The sequence below is a fragment of the Daphnia magna genome, linkage group LG5, assembly GCF_020631705.1.
Source record: "Daphnia magna isolate NIES linkage group LG5, ASM2063170v1.1, whole genome shotgun sequence".
Lineage (NCBI taxonomy): Eukaryota > Metazoa > Arthropoda > Branchiopoda > Diplostraca > Daphniidae > Daphnia > Daphnia magna.
The window spans coordinates 11,739,412-11,762,777 of NC_059186.1; the positions used below are offsets into that span (position 1 = coordinate 11,739,412).

The following is a 23,366-nucleotide window of genomic DNA, read 5'->3' on the forward strand; positions in this document are numbered from 1 at the left end:
TGGCTTCGTTGAAGGTTTAGTGTGTGATTTAGTGCAATATTAATAATATGATATTATTTGTTTCGTAATAAAAGTGGTCTTGATTATCTCAAGAATCCGTCCATCCATGGGTGTTGTTGGCTGCCTAGGTAGTGCAGATTCCACCTCAAAGTGAAAGATGATCTAGTACACGACTGCCCAGTTTCTTGCTTATATCCTAGACGCAGACCAAATTGAATGATTTATTAGTTCAATGTCGTTCTTGCGTAAAGTTCGGCGACGTGCTCCGTACCGTATATCACTATAATAACGTATAGGGTCGCTAGGTTTGCACCCCTAAAGGACCAAAAAGTAAGTCTGGTCTTAAGTCTCACCTTAGAATTCCCCGATCGCCTATGATGGCATTTCTTTTCTCTGAACGGATTGTTCAGACTCCAGAACGCGCTGTCTTACAAATCCATCAAGCACTTAAAGATAGTGTTCTCCAAAACAACCGCAATAATGCTGTCGCTTATGGCCAATAGATGGTAGACTTTTGGACTCCGTGGATTTTTCGTCGCCCGGCACCTAGTAAACGCGCTCTGCCGGAATGGCAAAAAAAAAACGAAACGAAATGATCAATAGAAGAGTCACGATCGAGGGCAAAACAACAATATTTTCAAACAGATAAGAAATAAAAATAATAATAAATACAAAAACTTCGAAATTAAAATGAACTTTACTCATCTATTCAGATTTGCAACACCAGTATAGTTTTAACCCCATTATTGTCCTAATTAACCATTATGTTTACAACAATAATACCTAGCAACCACAGATGAGGTTGTTTGGCACCATATGGTTATTAATCAGAATTTCTTTTGTATTCACCATGATCCACGTCGGACTGTCATTCTTTTTCGGTTTTCCTATTGTTAGTGCAATAGTAAAATTGAAGAACAGATAGGGAATAGATGTCGCGACGTTTCGCTTCGTTTACGTTTACGTTTACGGTTTACGTTTACGTTTACGTTTACGTTTACGTTTACATTTTACGTTTACGTTTACGTTTACGTTTACGTTTACGTTTACGTTTACGTTTACGTTTACGTTTACGTTTACGTTTACGTTTACGTTTACGTTTACGTTTACGTTTACGTTTACGTTTACGTTTACGTTTACGTTTACGTTTACGTTTACGTTTACGTTTACGTCCACGTTTACAACAAAAAATATGAAACTTATATCGTCCCTTTCTTCCCACTATAGAGTTGCAAAACGAATTTAATTGATAAGCCGAAATCTTATCAGTGCAGTAGCAGAAAGGGGGCAAAGAAGACATTCTAGCTCGCAATGTTCTTCCACCAATACAGCTCATTATCGTGAGTGACTTTCTACTTAACCAATAAATTATCCGAGAAGATTATTTGGTGAGTAAGGGAAGAAAACAAGGCGGTCTTTCAGGAAATGGCTCTCTTACCGTCTTCCAACACCAATTCACATACACAGTAAGACCATCTGGTGGTTGAAAAATCCAACAAGGATAGGGGACGCTACTAGCCCAACATGGTTTCGCTTGGATTTCGCGTGGATTGACCCAATAATGCTGTCGCTTATGGCCAATAGATGGTAAACCTTTCTGTAAACAAAACATGTCGTCTGCCAGTTTAAAATAATGTTATGTACTTGTTTAATGATAAAATTAACATGTTAAACGTAATGAAATCAAACAGATTTTTTTGTAACAGTTCATTATTTTTATCCGTATCGTGTTTAAGAAGGTACACATCAACACGCCGATCTACCATTTTCGCGTTATCATCAGGTTTCATGGATATGACATTAACGAGTTTGCAATTAAATTTTTAAATTATTATGACTTATAACAGGTACAAGTCGAAGTGCAATTTCTGTAATAAGAATATCTGGACCGAACAGCGTAGAAGTCATCCGTAAGATGACGAGACTGAACAAAGAAAACATCATTCCAAGAAAAGCATTGCTACGCAAAATAGTAGATCCAAACAATGGGGACCTATTGGATAATGGACTTGTGCTCTGGTTCCCCCATCCACATAGTTTTACAGGTGAAGATTCTGTAGAGCTACATGTGCATGGTGGCATTGCCGTTGTGTCATCCATAATCAGTGCCCTGCAGAAATTACCTGGATTTCGCATCGCTGAGGCAGGTACCCATTAACACTTTCGCCGTCATTAAGTTAGTTGATAATTTTTCACTTTTTTTTTGGCAGGAGAGTTTACTAAAAGGGCATATCTAGCAGGGAAGCTTGATGCCACAGAAGTAGAGGGGCTGGCAGATTTGTTACGAGCTGAAACAGAAACACAAAGACGCCAAGCCATAAGACAGGCTACAGGGGAACTAGCAGAGTTGTATAATAAATGGCGAACTTCCATTCTCACCTGCATGGCTCACTTGGAAGCTTATGTTGACTTTGGAGAGGATCAAGATATTGGACATGAAGTACTAAGCTCACTTCAGTATGCAATCCAGTCATTAAAATCTGAGGTTGGCAGTCATTTAAATGACAACAGAAGGGGGGAGAGACTACGAAACGGAGTAAGGGTAGCAATTATCGGTGAACCTAACGTTGGAAAATCATCTTTAATCAACATACTGAGTTAATTCAGTCACAGCCCTGCATCCAGAAAATGCCATATTAAACAGCGTATTTTTTAGGTCGCAGGAATGTTGCCATCGTTTCTCCGTATGCTGGGACAACACGTGATATTGTAGAAATTTCATTAGATATCGGAGGCTACCCAATTGTCTTGTGTGATACGGCGGGCTTAAGGCATTCAGTGGATCCTGTCGAAAACGAGGGGCTCAGACGAGCTCGAGAGGCTGCATCCACTGCCGATTTGGTGATTATTGTAATGGATGTTTCGACAGGACCAGCCAAACTATTGCAGTTATCTACAAAAGAAATGGCCCGTCTCGAGTGTGAACGCCTCAACCTATCATTCAGTAAGAGCCACAATAAAAAGAGTACCAAAGTGCTTCCTTCACTTAAAATGTTTGTTCTACACATTAGATGCTGAAGGCAATTACCTCGTCCTATTAAATAAACTCGATCTTACTTCATCCAGCGTGTCAATCAATCAGTCAGCTGTGTCAGCTCTTTCGTGCAAGACCGGACAGGGCCTCGAAGAATTTCTAGTCGATCTGGAGAAAAAATTAGCTGAGCTGTGCGCCAATCCGATGCAGGAAGCGCCACTAATCACAAGTTCCAGGCAACGCCATCACGTCCAAGTCGCTTTTAGACATTTGGAGAAATTCCTGGACATTATCGAGCAGCAAGGTGATTTGGCCCTGGCCGGCGAACAGCTTCGCCGATCGGCCAAACAGATCGGTTCAATCACTGCCCGTGGCAAGATCGACACCGAAGAAATGCTGGACGTACTCTTTCGATCGTTTTGTATTGGAAAGTAGCTGCGCACAAGAACATGAGATGAATGATAAAGATCAAAATAAAATAGATCATTTTTTCCACGAGCACATTTGTTTGTTTTTTTCCTTTCCAAAATCAGTTTCGTAGGAGTGAAATTGTTCGGAAGGAACTTGTCGTTCCCACCGTCACAAAACACGCAAGTCAAAAAAAAATTCTTTAAATTAAAACAGAGAAATAGAGATAGAAAGAAACAGAAAAGCATATCATTTCGTCACAAATTTTCAAATCAAAAATGGAGGGGAGCGGTGGCAGATTTGATAATATTATTTGATCGACAGCTAAATAAAATAAACGGGGGGGGGGGGAAAGAGTCATTTGATGTGGTCAGTAATGCAAGAATAGTGAGGTTGGGTGGGCAGCCAGACAATTGTGAAAGAGACGTCCTTCAGTAGGAAAAGAACGTACACATTATTGAATTGTAATCACATTCAAGCGAATCAAACGAAGGCTAAATCAGAAAAGAAAGAGTGGCGTAGCGGATGATATGAAAGAACCAGCAGGGACTTTGCTTCTTCACTCAAACGATCGAAGACGTGAACGAGAGAGCAACGGCCTCTCGGAAAAAAAAAAAAAAAAGCTGACGGGGGGCAGAAAATAAACGGCAAGAAGTGGAATGTCGGAACCATCTTGGCAACACACACAAAAAAAAATTCATTTTACATGTACACACACACAGAAAGGGTGAGAGATTCATAAGGATGGAGGAGGCCACTTGAAAGAGACACGTGTGAATCGATGGAGGACAGTAGAAGGTCGGATGCTCGATCAAGAACAAATTACCACTTTTTTCTTTTTTTTTTTTTGTGAAAGAATATTAAAGAAATTGTTTGTTTTTATAAGACCAACCTCAAAGCCCAAATTCCGTTTGTTCCGCACACAAAAAATTCAAAATAAAGAATACTGGTTCGACTCCGGCACGAGTCTAACGCCGACGGTTTCACAATAACCGCTAAAACATTTCGTTTTGTGATACCGCGGTTACACACACCCACGTCTCTTCGTTCAATTTATATTTACATGATTGGTTGGATAGTCTTTTTTTTCTTTTTTCTTTAAAGGATTGTTTCTTTGTTACTCACTCCTCCTCATTGTCTAGAATCTGAAACAAGTAGGGGAAATGATTCAAAAAGAAAAACAGGGGGAAAAAAAATCAAAACTAATTAGAGATTCAGCAAACAGTGAATCAAGAAACATTAGCATTTCTTTCGATTGTTTTTGTCCATCTGTGAAATAGTGCGAAAAAAAAAAAAAAAAGCGAAAAATTCTAAAGAGAACGAGTGAGAAAAATGTCCAGGAGGGATAAACAGATTTTTAAAAAAGAGATAGAAAAAGAAAAAAAAATTAGAACATGACATTAATTTTTTTTTTAACACACAAGAGACGTAAAGAGATAGAAAGGAGGAAACACTCGATGTGGTTCCCACAAATATTTTTTTTTTTTTTTTTTCGTTTCAATACATCATCATTAGATGTTTTTAGCTGTGAGTGTTGAAGAGGAAGCCATTGAGCCAACTTGTGCACGTCGAGCGGACGCGCGCTTTTTAAGATTCACATCAATTCCCAATTCAGATCCTTTTTCTCTTTTTGTTGTTGTTTTTCTTTTTTTATTGGACTCGTTCAGACCAAAGGACTCCGTGGATAGATCTCGTTGGGATGAGCATTCTGATTGCTACTGGCAGTATCGTTAGTTTGCCGACTGTTACATTGCTGCAATATTTCAAGAGAAAATTAGAAAAATCATAGAGTTTTGTTGAGTTTTGTTTTTACCAGCTGCCTTCTCTCCCACGTCTTCATGGCCATTTTGTATTTCTCAAATTCGTGACACCAGTCGGAATAGACCTTCTGATAATCGTGTGATTTGCTGGGGGCCGCGCATCGCTGCGTATCGACCGTGATGTTATAACTGCACAGCGTATCCGCTCCTAACCGGCAGTCATATCGGCCGGCTTCTTGTTCCGTCACGCCCATAATCACCATGCCTTGCTCGGCCGTCTGGATGTATTTGTCTGGCCTGGAAAAGTGTCAAATTAACATTTTGAGAAAATCCTCCCTAATCTTTTTTTTTTTTTTGCTTTGTTTTTTAGGGGAAAAAACTAACAAATAGAACGGCAAGTTACCTGAACGACAGCTGGTATTGGCCTTTCTCTCGGCTGTAGTAATACCAAGTGACGGGCATCGAAGACATGGGCTCTGGCAGTTTGATGGCGCAAGACAAATGGACGGCCTGGCCCCACGTCACCAGCAGCCGCTTCTTGGCGATGCACGCGTCGCAAATACCGGGCGAAGAGCTCGAAACGTCTTGCAGCAAACTATCGATTGTGTTTTGTTTTTGTTTTGAAAAAAAAATACCCCAAAAAAATGGAGAGTAACGTGAATAGATGTGTCTCAAATGGGCTTCAAATTCAATTACCCAGGAGCGTAAGGTTTGCACGAATTGGACTCTTTATCCCAACCGCAGTAAGGATCTCGTACGCAGCGCAGACAGTTGTCGTAGCGGCCGTTGCACATGACCATGTTGACTTGACGGATTCGATGGTCCGATGTGGCGTAAATCGATTTGTGCTGGATGAGGACGGATAGAAAAGAAAGAGAAAACAGGAATTAAAAAAAAAAAAAAGACGAAATCGATAGCGAAAACGCAAAATGGATACTTTGGGTGAGATTTCCATCATGCGGATGGGTTCGGGTGACGTGACTTCAAAGATATCCAGCAGCTCAGATTTGCCCTGTTGAGTGGATTCGTCGAACCATTGAACAACTTTGTACACTTTGCCATCGACTATCAAACAAAAACGAAACGAAAAAAGGAAAAATAATAATTTTTTTTTTTTTTTAAATCCGCTTCCCTTCTTTAAAAAAAACAAACAAATGACGTACTTGTTCCGGCGTAGTAGACCGTGTAGTGTTTGTCATCGGGGAAGCCCTGGATTTTGAGTCGTTCGACAACGAGCGAAGAGAAGGCCACGTCGCCCTTGAAAAAGACGGGCACGCCATTCTCGTGCGAAACAGCTTCGTCCATCAGCGGGTGATTGCGGATGAAATTCAAGACCGTGTCCGGCAGAGTTTGAGTGTCGTTGACACATTGACCCGGCCTCGGTTCGGGCACCTTCGACGACAAGACGGGCAACCAAGCCGAGCTGGAAGACGCTTGTTCTTTGAACTTGCCCAAAAAGGCCGTGTGCACATCGGCCGTGGTGAAGACGCAAATGGCCGAGCCCGTCAGTCCGTTCTGGCACGTCGTGAAGACGGCGTAAAAACGCGTGTCGTCGCCCGGCACCTTGTAAACGCTCTCTGCCAGAATGGGCAAAAAAAGAAAAAACCAAACGAAATGATTAATAGAAGAGTCACGATCGACGGCAAAACAACAACATTTTCAAAGAGATTCGAAAATAAAAATAAAAATAAAAACAAAAAAGGTCCCATTTGAAAAGCATTCCAGCACGAGAGTTTGCCCTTAATGAAGAAATGCCTTCGAGGATATCAATGAAACCCGTGCGCACACAGTCCTCCGTCTAACATGAAAAACGAATCTAAATATTTAGAAAAAGAAGGTCGCGCCGTTCAGAACAAATCGATTGCCTCATTTCCATGGAAACAAGTCCCAACCAAACGATTCCCAACTTCGTCACGGACACACACACACACAAAAGGGCGGCAAAAGAAAAACGAATTTCAAAAAGAATTCAACAAAACTAAGGAAACGAAAGGAAACACAAGAAAAAAAAACAAAAACAAAACACATCACGTACGGATTTCGTTGAAGTAGAAAGGAAACTCTCCGGGGATGGAACAGTTGAGACGGGCTTTGAGGAAGGTGGCCCAGTTTTGAGACAGAATGTTCTTGCCGCCATTGTCTTTCTTGCAGACGCGTGCCACGCGGGAGTACACGTTCTTGCCGCAGTTGATGTACTCGACGGCCGTTTCACGGAAGAAGAAATAAACGTAGTCTCCAATGTCGTACGATCCCACAAAGTTTGGCTCTTTGGCAGTCGGGAAAAAAGCAAACAAACAAAAAAAACATTCAAATGCAACAGACAAATGGCATTTAAAAATCATAATAGATAATCAAAATGGAGTCAAACTTACTGTCCAGCCATTTCGAATCGTATTTCAATGTGCGTTTGAAGGTGAACTCGCGACGGCCCGTCGTGTAGTTGTACAAATCCGTGCGGAAAATGACGGCGTCCGCTTTGGTGAACTCGGCATTCGTACCGGAATAGAGTGCGGGCAGGTCGCCCGGATTGCCGCGCTCCACCCAGACGGCCGTCGAATTATCGCTCGGGTCAAACGGGCACTTGGCAATGCCCATGCCCACACCGGGGACGTATTCATTGCGACCCAAATGCGTCAAGTTGGCCTGCATCAATTTCGATTTAAAAATCAATAAATATCAAATCATTTCCCTGTTTTTCCGTTTTGTTCCGACATGTTGCGACCCTCAGCTGACGAGTGAACGCAGCTGAATAAAACATGCGTAGCCAACAACCTCTTTCCGTGTAGCACGCACTGCAATCATCGAGAGATATTGAAACTCCCACGCGCATTCCTATGCAACATTGACTTTGACCGACAAAACTTTCTATCCACTCCCACGCTTCTAAAAACGTGAAATTCTAAAGCAACACCCCCCCCGTAGATCACAACGTACGGTGAAAGCTCCTAGCGATCGCTCTCATCGTTCATCTTTGATCCGCTTTGTGTCCCTTTTCGGCCCGCTGTTTTCTTCTTCTCCCTACATGCCAAGGGCTTTAAATAATGAAACCAGTGCACAAGAAAAACAAAAAAAAAACAAAAAAACTTTGATTTTTAAAAGGCCTCTCAGCGTAGACATCGTCAAATCTTGACGCTATCGTTCCATCGCCTTCGTCACTGCTGGCAACTCCGATCTCAATGAAAAACGCTCTTCTTTTGATCCGAGTGCCGTGGCCTTTGCCGCGCGTTCGCACATTGCAAAACATCTTCATTCGCCAACGTGTGTAATACAACGCAAATTGAAAGTGATGACAAAAGAACGGGAATCATTCGAGCTGACGGTCGTGGAACAATTGTTCTCATTTCGCATCCCGAAAATATATTTAAAACAAAAAATCCAATAATAGAAAAATGAAATGTGAAAGCAAAAAAATAAAAGAAAAGAAACAATTAGAGGGAAATACAACGTTGCCATGATGAGGCCTCGAGGAAAAGCCCTGGGCAAATCTGCTGTTCTCTCTTTTTTAGAGAAAAGAAAGAAACGTGAGCGTTCAGACACGCACGAATGAAAGAATAAGGAGAAAAAAAAAAAACGTATTGCCTTTCTCGGCGCGCTGAACGGATAACAATCAAGTGAAGATGAAAAAAAGAAGAAGAAGAAGAAGCAAAAGAATCACTTTCACACACATCCGAAAATGGGGAAAGAAGAAAGAAAGAAAGAAAAAAAAAAAATGGAAAATCGATATCAAATCAAGCGATATTCAATTCCACACGCTAGTCCCTGGATGTTTAGTAGAAAAAGAGATCGATCGATTGACGAGCGGCTGCGGTGTCGACTCACACGCCTTCTATTCGCAATTTAATTATCTAGCAGGGGGGGTATTTCGGGTTGAAGGCCTCCGGAAAAAAAAAAAAAAATGGCTTCCCAATACTATCGGCTATAATAAAAATCATTTCGTACTGTAACTGTAATCAAATTTCAGACACTTGAATTTCATTTTTATACGTCATAGAAAAACAAAAAGAACAAAAAAAGCATTTAGGACGAATTTTAAAGCGGTCGAGGGTCGGCACGGTCTTTGGCCTCATGAAAAAAAAAATATAATAATAAAAGCAGCAGGCATTTGTTTTTCGGCCTTATTTCTTTGCTTTGTTCTTATTTTCTTTTTTTTTTAAACATGTCAACGGCAAGTAAGAATCGTGACGATGCAGAGAGGGGTGAAGGATGTTCGTGTCAAACCAGCAAATATGCCTAAGGCCATCCCTCATTTCACGACATTACGTAGCCATACATTAAAGGAGGCCGGGGTCTCTCTTTTTTTTTTCTTCAACTTTACCCATTTTTTTTTTCTTTTTCTTTTCAATGGCCAGATCTCCAGTTCGAGATGAGTTAGAGGGCGTGGTTGACATTACACAACATTACGGGCTATAATAAAATATAAGAATGGAAATCCTTTACTATATGCCCCCCCCCCCCTACGTTTTGAAAGAAAATATTTCAGAATCCTGCAAGAATAAAAATATTCTTATCTGTGCCACTGGTAATGACGGTTATTGGCCCTTTCCAAATGGGCAGGGAGGCATCGTTCGTGATATTTTAACCTCACCAAACTTTGTGAAGGATGTGGCAGACCACCCAAGAATTTTCTTCTTCTTTATGTAACGTACCCATCTCGATCCCCTTTTTTACCTTCAACTTACACCCCCTTTCCCTACGTCTTTCATCCTTTTAAATCTACAAAACGAGTTATGTACACCTATACCACCAGAGTCTTGGGCCATCCAAAAAGAAAAGAAAAAACAATTTATTTGTGGATATATGCAGAAAAAGCGGGCCATCGACCACATCCAGCAGGTTAATAATCAAGACTTCCGCTTACATATTTTCACTGCGCTCAAGGCTGCAACTTGTATTGCCTCTATACTCCAACGGGGGTGGGCGATTGGGGGGGGGGGAAGTGCGCGGCTATTAGATTACATCCGGCAGTGTGTTGGCCATTGGGGTGTTGTCTAACACGAAAAGAACGGCCATCAACTTACATCGACCAACTCTTTTCCTTTTTTCCCTACTCTTTTATGTTGTTTTATGGCTCAATATATCTGTGTGTATAGACACACATCGCAGCTGTTTGTCAGAGGTGCGCTATTGCCCCGATCGTAAAAAAAAGAAGGCCATCATTTCTGTCACAACATCCATTGCCCGTTGAACTACCCCAACTCTCTCCCCCCCCCCCTGTCCCCTGAAACGGCCAATTTCCCGTTTCTGGTTTTTTAAATAACAAAATTACACCTGCGTGTAATTTTCAAAACTCATTTGTTTTTAACGCAATCAAACGATTTCTCCTTCTCTCTCTCTCTCATCCCGAGCGTGATTTATTTCCTTGTCGGTGCGGCCATCCCCTCCTTTGTTAACATTACACTGGAAAATAAAATAAAAAAGGAATGTTGTCTTGTTGTCACGGCCCCCCCACTCACTTGTGTGCCTCTCTTTTCGCTTGTACACGTGTCGGCAGCCATTTTCCCCCAGCCACTTCTTCATGTAGCCCCAAAAGTCCCTTCGTCTTCTTGAAATGTCCTTATCGGACGATGAGCGTTCAAGACGCATCAACGGTGTCAAGTTTATTTATTGGATTCCTACTCCCAACTACTGAGGAATGTGTTTTTTGTTTTTCCTTTTTCTTTTTCCCGAACAAAAGAATCTTCTTCTCATTTGGTGGTCGCACTCTTTCCCCTTGCTCGAGGACGACAGAGACAAAGTGTTAGGTAGTTGTTGTTGTAGTAGTCGCATGTATAGGAATAAAAAAAAAAAGAAAAGAAAAGAGCCGAGTGTGTGGCGTTCGAAAGGAACATGGGACCCCCGATCTTTATAGGGCGCCTGCCAAAACAAAACGACCCGGCCCGGGAAAGAGGTTGTTTGTTCCATGTCAACCCGTCACTGTGTGTGTGTGTGTGTCTCTGTGTGTCTGTGTGTGTGTGTGTAATGTTGTTTCTTGTCGATTATTGTTGCCCCGACTCGCGCTTCCCTTTTATTTATTTCTCTTCTCAATAAAAGATCAGAATCAATCCATTAGATCCCATCGCTTTTCACGACGGTCCCGACATTCGTGTGACTTTTGCACGCTGACTTTTCTTTTGTTTTTAACACATTTTTTTCCTCCATTTTCGGGAATGTTCCACAGGGCAAGGTAATAACAAAATGGCAACCAGGAAGTCAGGGGCAACCACCTGGACCGTGTGTGTGTGTTTACGACCCATTGGACGACATCAGCACGATATGCTAATTCGCCTGTGGACTTCATTTGGCGTGTCTAATAGCTGCCTAATCAAAAAGATAGCTCGAGGCCAAGCCAAAACGAAATCACTGACGCACGGATATAAACTCAGCCAACATTTCTCTTCTCTCCTCCTACCCTTTTTTGGGCTCTCATTTGCCTATCAAGGGCGGGAGACGGATCCAAAGGTTAACGCAAAGATAAACGTTTATGGCTTACGTATACGACAATGACGACAGGTGTTTCAGCTCCCGTTGGCACCGAGCTGTTGGCCAAAACTATTGATTCATTTCAAATCATTTCGGTTGTTGACTCTCAACAAAATCGACTCCACCCCGAGCGGCCAACATTTAAATAAAAAGGTGGACGCATTGACGTCAAAAAGAAGTTTGACCTTTCAGGCCGTCGTTGTTGTTTTCTTACATCGGTTGGCAACGTAAACAATTAAGAGGCAAATGGAATAACAAATGGGGATGGTGTCGGTAAGAAACAAAAAAAAAAAAAAGGGCGTGGCAGTGTCTTCAGAGAAACAAGAGCGGAAGACGTGGGCGGAGATCCGCACCCAAAGTCGGAACAACAACTTCGGCGAACGAAACCCCCACCCACCCTAACCCCAAAATGAAAGCCCATCAAGATGAAGAACGGATCATTAGCCATTTTGCTTTGTAACTTGCAACGTACAAGTTTCTAAACCCCTCCCCCATCTGGTGCACATATTCAGTAGACACACTGTGTGTGTGTGTGTGTGTGTGCAATGCCAGAATGTCTGCCAAAACAACCCCCCATCCCCTTCCTTTTCCTTTTAAAACTTAACGGTTATAGCACAGATCGTGGTCTGCTATTCTCTTCTTCCCCATCCGCACTTCCGCATAGACTTCCTCCATCCGGAAGTGAGTCTCGACATAGACATCGATTTCCAGCATTTTTTTTTTCTTTAGTTTCCCAGTTAAAAGAAAAAAGAAAAAGAAATTCTTGTTGAAGTGTGTACTCACGTTGATGACCCAGTCCTTGGGATTGTGGGCGTTGGTGCCGCAGACGTAGAGCCGGGACCCATCGCCCATGGGCTGGATGACTCGAACATGATTGCGACAATCGTAAAACTGCATCAACAAAAAGAGAAAGAAAATTATTTAAAAAGAAAAAACCACATGACAAATGATGGCCAAGATAACGGTGCAAAAAAAAAATTGGGGGAAATAGAAAATGGCTGGGGTTGCCATGGAAACATTGCCTCTACCACGTGTACGCTTTTCGCTAACGCGTCAAAAGCAATAGACCCTTATTTATTTATTTATTTATGTTTTCCTTATGTTTCTCAGTAGGGAGTCCAAGAAGAGAACGAGATCAAACGAATGAAAAGAGAAAAAAAAAAGGATGCCGGTCACGCTGTGCTTTAAAAAAAAACAAACGCCGCCTTTAGAACAACGGTCGGGAGGAAAGAGACGTAACAAGAAAAGAGGTTGGGGTTTCGTCCTTTGCCACTCAAATAAGTTCCAATTTTAAATCGAAAAATAATTCGTTTCGCTCCTGGTGACATTTTCTAGGGAAAAGCGACAGGCGTGTCCCAACTGCTTACAGGTTCTCAGGTGGTCCATAACTCGTGACGTTCTATTTCAACATTACACGGTCGTGTGGGGAGGGATGGACAAGAGCAACAAATAATACCAAAAAAAAAAAGCGTATCCCCCACGTCTTGGGCATAAAGCTTAAAAAGTCTCTTGATCTTTGACGAACGATCTTTCCCATTTGATTGTTCACTATTTCATTTGTTCTCTCCTTCAAATGTTTCCTGTTTCATAAAGAATAAACGAGACGCAGGGTGTATCCAGAAATCGATTTCAATGCCAGTAGCGAACATCTTCTCCCCCTAATGTTTGTTTCAACATTTCTCTGTGTGTGTGTGTGCAAGGGACAAACCCTCCCCCCGGTCCACATCGCAAAAAAAGGCGGATGCTTTTATCGATCGAAAGGGACGAGGGATCTCTGCGAGCGTATAGAAAAAAAGAAGAAGAAGAAGAAGAGGGAAAGAACAGGTTTCCATGGTGAACGTAATGTGAATGCCGAACACGAAACAGTTTGAAAGCGAGAGCAAGTCGAATGTGAAACTTGTTCAAAAGGGGAGCCTTTTTGGAGTTTCTTCTTTCGTGCCAGTTCGTTCCGTACATTACGTTCCCTGTACACGGGGATTTAATTGAAGCTCCCCACGACTGTTGAATTATAAAAGGAAAGAGACAAACTTTGTTTTTTTTTATTTATGTTTCTACGACACATTCATCATCGACTTGAAGGAATAAAGTTTGAGAGCGGAAAGCACCGAATCATAGCGTTTCGGCTTTTGATTGCACAACAAGCCGATGAATGCAACTCTGCGCACGAAACCTCGAATTTTTTTCAATTATCGACGTATGCGCCACCATGCGACAGCCAATAATTTTTTTTCTTCTTTTCTTTAGCTACCAGCGTAACATATTGGATTGAGAAACGAAAAAAGAAAAAAGAAGAGTGTCGGGTTGGGTTTCACGAGACACGGTCCCTCCCTCCCTTTCTTGACACTTCACACACTCTTTGTGTGTGTGTGTGTGTGTGCGTATAAGACATTTGAGCCGCTTTCGAAAATATAATAATAATAAAATTAAATTAAAAAAAAAAAAAAAGGTTTCTGAGAAAAACTAAGGTCTTTAGCTGTGAATATTGAACGCGTGAAGACCCACCCGATCAGATGGGATTTAACGGCTATTCAATGTGTTGCCTTCTCTTTCGTAAGGGTTGGGGAGGGAGGTAGTGAAGTAAAAGGGAAACAAGAAAAAGAAAAAGGGTCTGTTCACCTGTGTGTGTGTGTGTAGAATGATTTATCGAACAAGGAAAGGTAGACGCACAAAAAGATCGACTTACCTCGCTCTTGCCCTTTGAGATGCAGTTGGTTACGTGCGACGGGTCCAAGGTTAACGAATCCGTCTATCAGATGGAAGAAAAATCAAATTAACATTTTTGTTTTTGTTTTTGTTTCTATCTTCTCCGATGTTTGAAAAAAAAAGAAAAGTGAAACCGGACTATTTGATTATGTTCCAAGACCAAATGACAAATGGCCGCCATTTCTTTAGTTTGATAAGGAAAAATGGAGAACCTCTTGGGGAAAATGACATGGCCCCAGAGTGGAATGGTTTCTGATTGAATAAAATACAAGTGAAAAGGACATTGAAGAATGTCGTCTTTGGCGTTTGACCAACTTGATTCGCCAACACATTTTTCTTTCTTTCTTCTTCACCATCTCCTGGCCGGCAGTAACTCGTTGGCCGGCCGATAGAGTTCTAAGCTACTACCAACTTGTACTATATAGCACACGGGATTCTTGATTAGCCTAGCTGCTATTCCCGTCACGTTCATGGAACGTGACCGGGTTTTTTTTTTGCGCCCAGCCCTCATCACTCAAAAACCATTCCATCCACATACACATCAAGATTTATTTGATTTTATTTTTTTTCTCTTTCTTCCGCGTCTTCCTCATTTTGAACCGGAGCAATTCATACATAGAAAAAAAAAAAAAAATACAAAATCGTGCGTGAATCCGCCGTTCGGGGGCTTTTGTGTTTGTTCAAAAGAAAACGATCCAATCCGTTCCTTTTGAAAAGTCTGTCGACACGCTTCGTATATGCATTTGAACTCCTGTTTTTCATTCTCTTTTCTTCAATCAATGGCCACGTTTTTTTGGGGGTTTTTTTTTTTTAAATATATTTTTAAAACATGAAAAGAATAAAAAAAAAAATATTGAAATTTTTTCTTTACCTCGCAGTTGGTGTCGCTGACATTGTGTAGATTGATGCGGATGACTCGATCCCTGTTTTCAAAAAGAAAAGAAGAAAAACAAGACATTTTCAATTTTCACGTTAGTAGAATTGAAAAACAAAAAAATGTTCGTTTAGACCCGACGAATAAACGATTTCCCAGTGTTCAATTCTCTGTCCTCATCGCGGTGGCAATAGGGGAAAATGCTTGCGTCATTGTCGATGAGACAACACCCGCCGCGTTCCAGCACTGCGGAAAACGTCCCTTTTCTTTTCTCTTTTTCGTGGACATTTTTTTCTTTTTCTTTTTCCTTCTTCTTTAAAAATTGAATTTTCTTCTTGTCGAGTCTTGACTTCTGACTCCCCCCATGAGTTGACACATTCTTACACAGTCCGTCACGGACAAAAGACTTTGAAAAAGAAAAGAAGAAGAAGAAGAAAAAAAGGGCCCAACATTCTTGTGTTTAGAGGTGAGGCAGCAGATGACACCACGATAGACTCCTTCCTTTCCTTCTTCCAAACGTTGTCGACCAAGACAAGCAAACGCTTTGCTGTCGATGTGAGCCATGCTCGTTTATTTGATGAGCCACTGATGACTTTCAACCGCGACCCGCGTCTCAAAACAAAATCTCTCGTTTTCCCATGCAAACCGTGTCCCTTCGCATCTTGTTGTGAGCCCGAACGACCGACACAGAGCAAGACATGAAACATCCATTTGCCATCGATTTGAGTGTGACACGACTATCCAATAACGTACCGCACTTTTTCCCAGGACCCCGCCTGATAATCGCTTAGTAATCGGCCATTTCATCTTCTCTTTTCTTTTTTGAAATCGTTTGAACCGCAAGAGGATTGTGTTGAGTGGTCGAGTTAAAGAAGATTCAAACCCTCCCTGTTGATCAAGTCATCGTAATTCAAAAAGGCTCACGTCCACAGATGCCCTCATTTCACACGCAGACCCTTGGATGGAGGGCAGAGTCGGGACAACAACGGCAAAGGCATTTATTTGGTCGGCAACATCGTGACGGGCGGCGTGCGCGCAAACATTCCTCGCCGTCGCCATCTTTGCCACTATTACAACGGCCTTCTTTATGATTATGACTCGCGACTGTCCATCGAGGAGAATAAATGACGCCGTGCGTTCGACACAAGTACGCGGACATCCAAATAAATGTTGGCACAAGAAGCAACAAAACAACTGAACGAGGCCATCAAAATTGATTTCAAACTGGCCAGTGCCGTCAATCTAATCAACTCAGACACGACAGAGGATAACAAGGTCTCTGCTATTTCCGTTATGCCACAATTCATTTCTATCTTTTATTCTCTCTAAGAAAAGGCTAATAAATAACATTTTTTGAACCCCCCCACCCACCCACCATTTTTTTTTTAAATTTTAAAGGTCTGCGGTGTGACTGGAACCTTCAACGCGCCTGCGTTCCAAATAGCGGCTTCAACACCCCTGACGGTAGCATCTGGTTTTCTCGGCGTGATGTCCGTATGAACATCCATCGCATTCATTTCTTATTTTGTGTGTGTGTGTGCGTGTGTCAAGTGGGCAAGAAATAAATCAAACAGAAATAGATTTGTATTTTAAAACTCACATGGCACCAACGTAGAGGACATCGCGTTTGGCATCGAGGTAAGACGTCCGGTAATAGAGTTTTCCGCACGTGAAACTCTTGATGTGATCTGCCAAAAGATAATGAATTACATTATTTATTTTTTTATATATTTTGTTTTTTATAGAGGAAAGAAAACAGCTGATTTCTACGTTGCGAGTTTGCGTCCTCGTGTTCCCAGTCATTTACAGTTACGCAATGATGACGGATAGCTTCGTTGTTGATTTACAACAACATTTTCTTTCTTTTTTAGCCTAATCATCAATTCCCTCCCCCAAAAAAAAAAAAAAACAAAAAGAAAAAGGATTTAAGTGTCTGTATAGCGTAAGATGAGCGTGATTGTGGGCGGGAATGGCCCGGTCGTCCGTGTCATCTCTCGTTTTGTTGACATGTCCCCCCCCCTTTTTTTTTCTTTCACGCTGGTCGGAGCACACGCCCCTCAAGAGCGAGAACAAAAACTCTGCTGTGTTTTGTTTTTTGTTTCACGGACGCTTTGATGAGGTCAGACAGGCGCACACTTCTCGTCATTTCACACAGGCTGACGAAAAGACGCACAAGACTATTAAAGAGATGAAACAACTTTCAAGTGCGTCCTCTTGTTTGTTCTTTTCCTTAAAGAGAAAGTCGAACGTGACCAGACCATCGGCCGAGTTTGGACCACGTGAAAACAAGCATTATCGCGCATCTGTGACACCACACGGGTAAATGACGAGCCAAAGTGAAAGCTGTCAAATGACGTTGTTGTTTGTGTCCTGGCTGATCTCTCTGTCTGACGATGACTTTGTGTTAGCAGCTTTTAACGAAGAGAGTTCGAAAAACCATCGTTAAAAAAAAACAGAAAATAAACCCACAGATGTGATGGGTCCACTTCCAATTAGACTAATGGAAGGCTTCTGTTAGGTGCTAAGATACGTGTCAATTAAGTCCACCCTTTGATGAACATTCCTCCCCTCCCTCCCGCCCAAGTTCCATATGATCCGCTTATCTGCCCAACTCTTTTGTTGGCTTTCTATTTTCTTCTTTCTCTTTAACGGATGGAGATGACATTCATGTTGATAGAAGGGGGTGGGGGGGCAGAAAAAAAGGGTCAGCATATCCAGCTGTGCGAGTCGCTATTTGTCCAGCGGAGGCTATTTATTTTTATGTTGTTTTGTCTCCCCCCCCCCCATCCCCCTCAGATATTTTTTAAATGATTTAAAAATAAAAATTAAAATTAAATGTGAGTGCGCGCATCAGTGACGAGAATAGGCGGATTATTTCCCTCCCCCTATGCACACGCGTATCCGGACATTCAATCCGCAATTTGGAAATTCAAGGACCCGAAATGGGGAGGGGGGGGCACTCGGACCTTTTTATGCATTTTTTTTCTTCTCTTCAGAACCGCCCATTTTTGTTGTTGTACGAGTGTGTCGGTGAAGTGTTATTGACGTCCCCACCTGCTTTCTCAACTTTCCATAACAGCTGACGGTCAATTCAGCCCACCGTGCCCTCCCTCCGCCACGAAATAAAATCCGTCAACAATCAAAAAGAGAATTGTCATTCCCCCAAATATTTGATCTTGAAAATTTTAAAAAAATTTCTCAAAATCCCCTTTTTTTTCTTCCCAATCATAAATCAATAGATTCAAATTATTGTACACGAAATATAATTTTTTTTTCTCTATCTCAATAAATTTCCCTACAACTCGTTTTAAAAAAAGAAAAAAAAAAGAAAATTCCTTGAAGAAACATGTTTTATGGTCGCACTTATCCTCCACGAAGTAAGAGGGGGGGATGGCAAACGGAGAGAGAGAGAGACATCATTCAATCTATCTGCCTTATCTATCTAGTTTGCTAGTGTATAGATAGTTTTGGGCCGCGTCTCTTACCCGTCCGCTGTTCTTTTCCCTATTGTGGCCGTCTGCTTCTTCTTGTTCATGGCCAATAAAGATGAGTATCGAGCCGGACAGCATGAATCACTACGCACCTTATATTTCACATTTCTTTTCTCCTTTTCTTATTTAAATTCTCTCTCGTCCTCTCCACTGACTCGGAGCATTCGCATCTCTCTCCCCCCACGAAAAATCAAAAATAATTTAATGAAATGAAATTTTTTTTTTATTTCTTTAAAAATAATAATAATAAAAAAATCAAAAAAAAAATCGAGAGGTGATTGTAATAATACAAACGAAGTATTTAAGACGGGGCGACATCAAATGTGTTACGATGAGAGGCTTTTGTGGCTTAGCTGCAGAAACGCATTTTTTTTTCTCACTCTAAACATCAAACTCAATCAAGCGAATCAGCAAATTCGCAGCTGCTGCCATCTCCGCACACCAGTCAAGGGCTACTCTTTTATTTGCATTTCATATTCAAATAGCTCAGCAGTGCAAAAAAAAAAAAAAAAAATGAAATGTATGCAAAGCGCTCCGGCCATTTGGAAAATGCAAAATAAAATAAAATAAACGTTTTAAACGATCAACGACTAATAAAAAGAAATAAAAAAAAAAAAAAAAAAAGGAACACAGCCGAAGGGATGTATAAAAAGGCAACTACACAGGGGAGAAATACTCACGAAACATGGCCATCAATAGATTATGAAGGCATCGTCTCACGCTCAGCCCTCCCCTAAGGACGGGGGACGCCCCACAGTTGCAGTAGAATTTAAATGTCTAACGAAATAGTTAGGCGAAATGGCTCGTTACGTTCTCTTAACTAACACAACGAAGCTAACAAAGATCAAGTTTTCATCATAAAATTATCAAAGGGCTCCATCATGTTATCCATCGACTCTGGCAATAAGAAAAATTCGATTTTTCTTTTCTTTTTTCTTAAAGAACTCTATTGGTTTGTAAAAAAAAAATAAAAATAAAATGCAAATATTCTTCTCTCTTATTTTTCTCTTTAAATGACTCTCGAGAGTTTTCAACGACTTTGGCCAAGTTTATTAATATCGTTTTTTAAGCGAGACAAGTTGAAGAAGATAGCCTTATCTGCCATGCCAAAAACAGGGTTGACAGGAACCCGCTAGAGCTGTAGTGTGAGTAATAAAAAAATAAAAAATAAATAACTTCTTCAATTTCCTTTTATTTATTTTTTGACGCCAACCAAAAAAAAAAAAAAAGAGAAAAAATCAAAAGGATTTCTTCCTTTAAAATGGCGGAGCCAGAAACTGTTAGAGGCGAAACTCTTTTTCTTTTTTTTTTTTTTTGAATGATGGCCGTCTTTTCTCCTCCTCCACCCAACTGAATGATCAAGTTAACTAAGAAAAAAAAAGCTTCTACTTTTCTAGTTTTTTTTTCGTTCACTTCTTTTGATTATTTATTCACGCAGGGCGTCAATGGAGACGATGTTTCGGTGTGTTGCCGGTGCGAGGTAAAACGATTCTCGCCAAACATGGCGGCGCTTTTTTGCGTCGTGTTACAATCTTTTATTTATTTTGTGTGTGTGTGTGTGTTTTTTTTTACACGTTGAAGATGATTTCAAAGAAGTTTAAGGGAGGAGACGAATGATTACGCTAACGCTCGACGATAGGGAGAAAAATGAATGAGCACTTGATCGTTTTTACACCCAAAATAAAAATTAAATTAAAGAAAAAGGCGAGAGAGATAGGCCCAAATAAAAAGGAAATGAATGGGCGAAAATAACGAGTCGTACGAGTCCATCCGTCTTTTCAACAGCGGGAACACGTAAGCGCATAAAAAGAAGACAAATCTAGGAGGCCGAAAAAGTCATTGAAGATCGTGAAGTGTGCGGTTGGCGATCGACATGTTTATTGCATTTCAAGACGTCGATTGTAGTCACGAAAAAACGTGAAGCAAACATTTTCAATGGCAACGTAGGCCGAGGATAAGAATCTCCATTAAAAAAAAAATAATAATAATATTAATAATTGGAAATTTATTTTTGTTCGTCATCACCTATAGCGATAAGTTAAAGATATCAAATCTCGCCCCGGATAGCATCAAATGCGTTTCGTTCCGCCAAACCAAAAACCCAAAAACAAAAAAAAATGTCTGCCCTTTTACTACTACCCCCCCATAAATTGCATCCATTTCGGCCGGGTCGTGCACGTTTGGCGAGATCGATTCTTATAGGCCGTGATGCCCACCTCTCCCCCCGTCTACCTTGTTTCCGCCAACGGCTTTGCAGCCAATCAGAAACGATCAAAACAAAAAGGGCAACAGAAAAAAATTCAAACAAAACAAAAAAATAAAATGCAAGAAATAAAACATCACAAAAATCGATTGGCGTATTGTATGCAGTCTCTGCAATGCGTCGCTTCATCACGATTTTCAAAACCAGATGGCCCCCAACCCCCCCCCACCCCCTCAAAACTCAGCCCATCTGTTCCTCAACATTTGAGGATTAGAACAGACTCAAACTCGACTCGAATAGGAAAGGCCCAGGTCAGAGGTTGTGATCCAGTCGAAACGATTAGGTTGACGGCCCCCACCCCAGAAAGACCTACACGCTCCCGACCGCTAACGCACGCGAGAACTCTATTAAACCATGGCCGAAAACTGTGGATCGATTCGAGCCCTCCAGTCAGTTTAATAAACGTATCAAGGGCCCAGTTCTCGTCTTCATCAAATTCCCATTCTCCCCCCCTCCTCACATCTTCCTCATTGCTCGCAAGTTTTCATCACATGGAGCGCCCCTATTTTATTTTACATTTGGCCGGCAGACAAGAAAAAGAAAAAAAAGAAACACGTGTTGTGTACAGAACAAAACACTAACGTTCTGCCCATTAAAAATATTTAAAAAATAAAAATAAATAAAAAAAAAACTGATGCGCTTATTCAAAACTCCCGTGGCTTTTGAATAGGACGGACGCCAGACACACAAGGCAATGCTGGTCTCATCATCATAATACCTTTATGATGTGCTGATTTGTGAGTACAGCAATCAGAGTCGACATGAGATGCTGGTGGCGTGGTGGCCCCGACGGCCGGATGTTGGACAAGTTGATCGCTGCCACTGGCCCAACTCGAAAAGAGCAACGGTAGCGACAACAACAACAGTGGCATGTTGTTGGCCCGCATCATTCACACGAAAACGCAAAGGGCAAATACAACAGCAAACAGCTAACGATTCGATAGCACGTCAACGCACTCCTAATTTTTTTTTTTTATTAATTTTTTTAAATATTTCGCTGAAAGGATTTGAATTTTATTTCCCTATCCCGACTAGTGGTGGCACTTGGAAACAACAGACGTTGTCACTGGTCGCATCCAGGCAATAGACTGGAGTAGCTGCCGACCGATTCTGGTTCTCTTATAAGCACAACAGCTCGACAAACCGCAACACACACACACACGGGCACACCTCGGGAAAAAGGGGGGGGGGAGAAGTGGGCGGTAACTTACGTTAACCTTCCTGAAGAAAAGAGAGCCCAAACACATCCGTACGGGTGATATGTGTGTGTGTGTGTGTGTGTATGCTGGCGCGCGCGTTTATATATCCGAATAGACGCGTACATCAATATCAACAACACGTCCAATCTTCTAGACTACTCCCCTCCATCTTCTTCTTTTTTTTAAAAACTTCCATTAATGTAAACCGTTTTTTTTTAATGCTACACACACACACCTGGCGGTTATTTATCCAGCATTTATATTTTTTAAACAAAACAAAACAAAAAAGGGTCCACGGTTTCTTGGATTTCATCTTATCTTGAAGTCAGACATGAAAAACACGTAATGCTAAAAAAAGACCAATCAACTGTGACTGTTTTTTTCACCCTCTTTTGTTTTCATGTGGGACATCATTTATACATCTGCCAGTGTCTATCCCCCCCCCCATCGACAAAGAGACACGTGATTACATGTGTACAACCATCGCCTGTTTTTTTTGTTGTTTTCATCTTCTCTCCGATTGATGTCCCTGTCCGACCTCAAATTTCTTATTTTTTTTTCTTTTCTCTTCCCTTTCTCAAGATCAAAAATCAACAACTTAAAATGAAAGAAAACAACACAATAATTGTTGGGCTCTTCTTGTTTGCACACATGCCACAACGGATATTTACTTAACGGCTCACGATCATAATTACACGCTGGAAGAAGAAAAAGAACAAACAAATGAACACTTTCTACACATCAAAACAGATTTTGTGTTGTTGTTGTGTGTGTACATCGGTGCAATCCACCGTGAATCGATCACAGATGTTTTCCTTCCGACTCGGATAACCAACCCGCCTACCCCCCAAAGAAATCGAGATTGCGCTAAAGAAATAATAATGATTTAAAAATAAGAGTCTTCCTATACGCACAGCGGCCTGATCCATCATCATTTAGAGGCGATCTACCAGCAGGATCTTGAAGGATTCGGATCCCATTAACTCTGCTGGTTGATTTACCTAACGCTAGGCCCCCCCCCCTCCCCCATGGCAAACTCACGTTTGTTTGATACCACACACACACCCACACATAAAAGGGAATTTTTTTTGGAGTGGTGACTCATTAGATAAAAATCGAAATGGATTTCCTGAAATCTCGAGTGTTTCAAATCCTTGGCTGGTGGTATTTGAAACAAAGGCCAATCATATTAAACGATAATAACACGGCCATACGTAACAACGCGGAAATCGAAA

The 23,366-nt window shown here is 41.4% G+C and overlaps 2 protein-coding genes and 1 long non-coding RNA gene across 9 annotated transcripts in view; 1 reads left to right on the plus strand and 2 right to left on the minus strand.

Moving 5' to 3' along the window:
• On the minus strand, nt 1-1,063 carry LOC116923427. Of its 2 annotated transcripts, none has more exons than XR_004394521.2 (3): nt 850-1,063; nt 354-560; nt 1-196 (listed from the first exon to the last, which is right to left on the minus strand). It is a non-coding gene; the product is annotated as an uncharacterized LOC116923427 (long non-coding RNA). The 2 variants fall into 2 exon arrangements; XR_004394520.2 differs by having other exon boundaries at nt 784-1,063.
• LOC116923424 (tRNA modification GTPase GTPBP3, mitochondrial) lies at nt 492-3,727 on the plus strand. 5 transcript variants are annotated; one of them, XM_045174269.1, is made up of 6 exons: nt 492-506; nt 1,737-1,783; nt 1,848-2,147; nt 2,211-2,597; nt 2,657-2,944; nt 3,012-3,727. In XM_045174269.1, exons 3-6 carry the CDS (start codon nt 1,916-1,918, stop codon nt 3,407-3,409), a joined length of 1,305 nt encoding a protein of 434 aa, XP_045030204.1. In that variant the 5' UTR covers nt 492-506; nt 1,737-1,783; nt 1,848-1,915; the 3' UTR covers nt 3,410-3,727. The 5 variants fall into 5 exon arrangements, with proteins under 5 accessions (XP_045030204.1, XP_032785774.2, XP_032785773.2 ...); XM_032929883.2 differs by lacking the exon at nt 492-506 and adding an exon at nt 1,311-1,587; XM_032929882.2 differs by lacking the exon at nt 492-506 and adding an exon at nt 1,499-1,587 and having other exon boundaries at nt 1,740-1,783.
• Nucleotides 3,380-23,366, minus strand: part of LOC116923422 (semaphorin-2A) — a 25,898-nt gene continuing 5,911 nt past the window's right edge. The window contains exons 1-13 of one of the 2 annotated variants that reach the window (XM_032929877.2): nt 21,651-22,026; nt 16,779-16,866; nt 15,176-15,227; nt 14,285-14,347; nt 12,385-12,492; nt 7,515-7,785; nt 7,178-7,408; nt 6,306-6,719; nt 6,080-6,207; nt 5,839-5,990; nt 5,546-5,737; nt 5,196-5,439; nt 3,380-5,135 (exon numbers count right to left, since the gene is read on the minus strand). In XM_032929877.2, the coding sequence (XP_032785768.1) occupies nt 5,046-5,135; nt 5,196-5,439; nt 5,546-5,737; nt 5,839-5,990; nt 6,080-6,207; nt 6,306-6,719; nt 7,178-7,408; nt 7,515-7,785; nt 12,385-12,492; nt 14,285-14,347; nt 15,176-15,227; nt 16,779-16,866; nt 21,651-21,822 (2,205 nt within the window). In that variant the 5' untranslated portion in view covers nt 21,823-22,026 and the 3' untranslated portion in view covers nt 3,380-5,045. Of the gene's footprint in view, nt 5,136-5,195; nt 5,440-5,545; nt 5,738-5,838; nt 5,991-6,079; nt 6,208-6,305; nt 6,720-7,177; nt 7,409-7,514; nt 7,786-12,384; nt 12,493-14,284; nt 14,348-15,175; nt 15,228-16,778; nt 16,867-21,650; nt 22,027-23,366 lie in introns of those variants that run through there. The other variant, XM_032929878.2, reaches the window with a different exon arrangement.

Coding starts and splice junctions, on each gene's coding strand:
- LOC116923424 (XM_032929881.2), top strand. CDS start 1,639: ATGTACTTGTTTAATGATAAAATTAACATGTTAAACGTAATGAAATCA. Junction 2,148..2,210: donor ATTTCGCATCGCTGAGGCAG/GTACCCATTAAC, acceptor TTTTTTTGGCAG/GAGAGTTTACTAAAAGGGCA. Junction 2,598..2,656: donor ATCTTTAATCAACATACTGA/GTTAATTCAGTC, acceptor CGTATTTTTTAG/GTCGCAGGAATGTTGCCATC.